The sequence below is a fragment of the Olea europaea genome, unplaced genomic scaffold (genome assembly GCF_002742605.1).
Source record: "Olea europaea var. sylvestris unplaced genomic scaffold, O_europaea_v1 scaffold3246, whole genome shotgun sequence".
Lineage (NCBI taxonomy): Eukaryota > Viridiplantae > Streptophyta > Magnoliopsida > Lamiales > Oleaceae > Olea > Olea europaea.
In genome coordinates this window covers 1-5,235 of record NW_019251338.1, presented here as the reverse complement: position 1 = coordinate 5,235, position 5,235 = coordinate 1, and the positions used below count along the sequence as shown (strand labels likewise).

General features: G+C 33.8%; 1 protein-coding gene across 1 annotated transcript; it reads left to right on the top strand.

The window, feature by feature from the left end:
- Positions 1-712: 712 nt before the first annotated feature.
- On the top strand, positions 713-5,227 carry LOC111385662 (nucleolar complex protein 4 homolog; the record flags this gene model as incomplete). The annotated part of the gene is made up of 5 exons (XM_023010082.1): positions 713-831; positions 932-1,106; positions 1,879-2,052; positions 3,816-3,975; positions 5,062-5,227. Coding segments are annotated over exons 1-5 (683 nt in total), but the record flags the coding sequence as incomplete, so codon positions are not given.
- Between the last annotated feature and the right edge of the window lie 8 nt (positions 5,228-5,235).

Sequence of the window (5,235 nt, the reverse complement as noted above, 5' to 3'; positions counted from 1 at the left end):
TCAACCACACAATCTTCTATAAAATAATATTATATGTAAATCGAAAACTTTTCCTTCTTTTTCAACCACTCATTTTTCTAAAAAATACTATTCCCCCCATTTTCCTTTTCAGGTAATGGGGATCAAACAGGGGCTTAGTCTTTGTTCTGTAGTGGTCTAGTTACTGTTTCTAAATCTTTATTCTTGAAAAAATAGCTTTTGCAAGAATGAATCAGCCTTTACGTTTATTTGTCATAAATAATTCGACATATAATAATTGTAAACTCTTGGGTTAACTTTTTATTGTTGTGAAATGATGAAATTGTTTTTATGGAATCTTCATAGTCAAGAAAGGCTACACAATAGAATTCTCAATATACTGGGTGAATATGACCATGATTTGCAAATGGCTTGATCTGAAAGTAACAAGCTGACTTTCAATTCTTGCCTTTCTTAAAAAAAAATTATATTTGAGCTCCAAATGGGGTGAAAAATAATATATGAAGCTGACCCTAAATTTACTGTGACAAGGCTTGATTTTCTACATGTTTCCCATAGCTCAGATTGTGAATTAAGATGGTCAAACATATTTCTTATCAACACATTTCTCTGGACCCTAAACTACTACCCATTTATTATCCACAGATTCTGAAGGACCCACAACGTATAATCGCTTAAATTTTAGTTTCCAAGAATACCCAAGCATGCTCTTTGTTGTTGTGTTTCAGTTCTAATTAATATACTTCTGTCTTGATTTTTCCCTTTCTTCACATTCCTGCCATCTGATGATCAGGTTCTTGTTACACTTCATCAGAATGTCATTCCTCACCTCTCTAAGCCAATAATGTTGTGGTAAAATATGTAGTGATTTGTCATTTACTTATATTTTGTTGATTATTCAATCCCTCACACTTGAAAACCATACTAAGTGTTCTTAATCTCTGATATGCAGTGATTTCTTGACCCAATCATATAATATTGGTGGTGTTGTGAGTGTTATGGCTCTAAGCAGCCTATATGTTCTCATGACAAAACACGGTCTTGAATATCCAGACTTCTACGATAAGCTTTATGCTCTATTGGAGCCCTCTATTTTTATGGCAAAACATAGGGCAAAATTCTTTCAGGTAATTGTGAATATTCTTGTTTCATTTTTTGTTGAAAAATATTGCTCTATGACACACGGAATCTTATTAATGAGTACGGATCTTAAATTTCGCAACTACTAACTGCTGGTCTTAAGTTGAATGGATATTGGTAGCTCGGTCACATTCACCCCGGTCATAGGTAAACTTAAGGATTGGACATAATTCTATGCCTGCTAAAAGAAAATCATCAGGGAATCTATCCCGCTCAGCAGTTTATTGTTTATTTGTTATTATATGCTTCTTTTCGCTTTAAGTTGACGCCTAGAATTGTTCTGCCCAAGATCTGTACACTATCGTGGTCGTGGCCATGTCTGCAAATGGGGCAATCTCCTTCCAGTATCACCTTTTGTCTATACTTGTGGCCCATGAACCATTTTTTGAATGTTCCTCGATTTAAAATATTGATTCAGATGAGGTCTATTTGACTACATATTGCTGGTGTATTTTTCTTTATAATAGTATTGTGTAATTGAGGAGAAGGTTTTATGGTCCATGATTGAGTTGTTGGCATCTTTGTTAACTCTGTCTTCAAATTAAGTAAAATGGATCCTTTTGCCAAATTTAAACATATAATGTAAGGCATTAGTCTTCTATTATGTCTTTTTTATGGCTTTTGTTGTGCTAGCTCAAATACACTTTCTGTTTTTCCACATTCCTGCGTAACGTCCTTTCTATTTTGCAAATAAGGCTTAATTTTTAAGTCTTTCAGGCTAGTGAAATCACCTCTTTAACTGCATTATGTGATTTACAGCTTCTGGATTCATGCTTGAAATCACCACTTCTTCCAGCATACTTGGCAGCTGCTTTTTGTAAGAAATTGAGTAGACTTGCACTCTGTGTTCCTCCTTCCGGTGCATTAGTCATTGTTGCTTTAGTTCACAACCTTCTGCAGAGACATCCTTCAATCAACTGTTTGGTGCACCAAGTGAGTAAACAACCATCTCTCTCTCTCTCCATATATATATATATATATATATATATATATATATATCTTTTCGCTATTATAGTCTATATTGTTTTTATGTAAGTGGAGATTCATGCATTTTTATGAAGATTTTGTTCATTTTCACATTGTGACAAATCTTTTCATCAAATATATGCAAGTTGTGAGGAGAAACCTCATTTTATTCTACTTTTTATTCCCTTTCTGCTATTGTTTCCTATTGGGAATACAACGTAAAAACGCTAAGATGACATTCGGATTGACAAAGATATTTTTTCTGCCGATCAAGGGTGATTGATTTTTTTGGGAAGTCCAAAAAGTTCTTGTTGACATCTAATAGCTTTTGTGGCTGAACTTTGGCGAGACATATTTTGTGGGTGATAGTGTAGAATGGAATTCCACATCAATAAAATGGGTACAAATTACAGAAGTCTGCGTGATGAGGTGATCAACAAACTTCATGTGACCGAGAGAGTGTTCACAAGAATCTACCAGAATAGTTTTTGATCAATACATCTTGTTTAAATTATCTGTTGGTATGTAAATTGTCCTGAAATGTCCATTTTATTAGGAGTTAAGATGAATGGCCTTCGAGAAGGTCAAAAAATTATAGTAAGCCAGGTGGTGCTAGAAGTGATATCCCTTTTGTTGTTTGTCCACTTACTTGGAGAAAATAATCTACTAGTATTTGTGTTATATTATTTTTCCTGCTGGAGCAACCACATAGAAAGTAATATTTCTGTATAAGTGTTATATCATTTCACCTACAAGCTGGAACGACCACTTTAGAGTATAACATGCTATAACATTCACAATCATATATCATTATGGGGGATTTGATTCATTGCCTTTGTTCGATTCCCATTATTTTCAAAATATATCTCTCTTTTCAACTACACATTCTTCAATAAAATAATATTACACGCAAACCTAAAACTTTTCTTTATTTTTCAATCACACATTCTTCATCAATCTACTATTCCAAATTCATTCTTAAGAAAAAATGGGGGCTCAAACAGGCTGATTACAAACTAAGTTCATTGCACCTGTCTTTATATTCACTCTTTTATCTCTTGAATGCCTCCCTAATGTTCAAATAGTGTTCTTTGTCAACTTAACCTTGCTTTTGTTTTTGAGATATTTTAATTGATAGATGTTTCGAGATCATGCTTTTTCACGAGGGATTAGTGATGAGATTTATGATGTATATTCCATGTAGATAAATCTTTTATCTTGTATCAAGGACTTCAACCTCTTGTTTTATTTATTTATTTTTATATATTTATATATTTATTTATTTTATTATCAATAGTCATTAGTCAATGCATTTAATCGAGAAATATAATTTGTAAACTTTTGAATAATCTCTATGTCATGGTTATCGTAATTGTTCGAGACAATGGATATGGGTGTGAGAAATAAATATGCCATTTATTATCCTGGCTTCGACGTTGAAGATGATAATGACTTTGATCTAGTATTCATTTTCAACAAAATAACCACTTCACTATCTAGAATGTTGTTAGAATGAGAATCTTGAAATTCACAAAATGGGTAAAGGAATAACAAGTAACAGCCTTCACAAGTGACTTTAAAATTTGAATGCAGTGAGTACATGCTCAGTTATGCTTAAGAAGTATGTGCCTTGAAAGAATGGTAGAGGGTGTTTTCAATGTTCGCTTCCTTTTTTATTCATTCAATGGGTTGATTAGTGTGTTTGATAAAATATTACTAATGCCGTGCAGGAACGTAGTCGTGAAACTAATGAAGAGGCTTCTGGAGAAGAAAAACACAATGTTGATGATGAAGAGTACTCCAGTGCCAACGGGGATTTGTCTGTCAAAAAATCTGGCATTGATCATTTTAACAATGAGGAAAGTAATCCCAAAGAAACTAATGCCATAAGTAAGTTCCAATTTTCTCTTTTATGATTTATATATGTGTGAGCTACAAAGATGCGACATGGACAACAGACTGCGGTATTATGAGAAAAACATCTTTCAGGAATGATTGAAGTTAAAACAGGAAAAGTGCAAGGAGGCAAGTAATAGACTACAAAGGAAATTCGACACCAGTATTAATTGTAGATATTTACTAGCTAAGATCATTTGAGATTATTTTACTATTACATGGATGCAATGAGTGCCAAGTGCAACCACATACCTTTTTTCTTCATTTTTATGCAGATTCTTCTAACATAAATTAGACTGTTAATGGTGATTATAAAGCAAGAAATCATTGAAAAAGAACTAAACAAAAATAGAAGGGGAGGAAGGGGTAGAATGAAATGGATAACAAGACATCTCTAGAGACTCTACATGTTCATTTTCCTCTCAATAAAAATTGAGGCTGCTAGTCCTCTTTTCACCAAATCCATGTTGCGATGGTCAATTACTAAGATAAATAGCAAGTGACAAATCATTTGAAACCTCTGTCTAATAATGGAAAATGTCTTTGGGTCTTTCTCCACGATCCAAAAGTCCTTTGGGCCTGAAGCTTCTCCTGCATACTCCCTGTCCACCTCTTGACTAATTGTCATTTGATGAGTAGCTTCTCCACTTCTTACTCAATGGTTTTGCCCCCACTGGTTTGTCAAACTTGGCAATAATCATTACACTGGGAGTTAAAAACTTGCTAGTGTACTAGGTATAGTTGAAGTATATATTGAAAAAAAAGTATCTGCAGTTGGGCCCCTTTCTGGGATATTGGTTTTTATCTTTGGTTAAAAGTCTTCCTTCACTCTTTCATCTATTGGTTAGCTATGGATGTGAAAGTGCTCAGTGGTGCAGGAGTTTGGGAGTGATAGCATCTTAAACACACATGCCAACTAATTTAAATTTAATATACCAGCTGTTTTTGGATTGATTTCATAGCATATCCCTCGACTGCCCGTCCAATTAACACAGAAGATCTGCTGTATTTATTTATTTATTTATTTTTTTAACTTTTTGGTTATAAGTATAATTATATATCAATGGCAATATTTGGCAGGAAGCTCTCTCTGGGAGTTTGATACTCTGCGACATCACTACTGCCCTCCTGTTTCAAGGTACATGTTTTGCACCATGATCTATGTATATGCACACACTGATGCCTTTTACATATATTTCTCAATTTGTCTTCTGTTAATAATTTATCCTCTTCATTGTGGGATCAGGTTTTTTT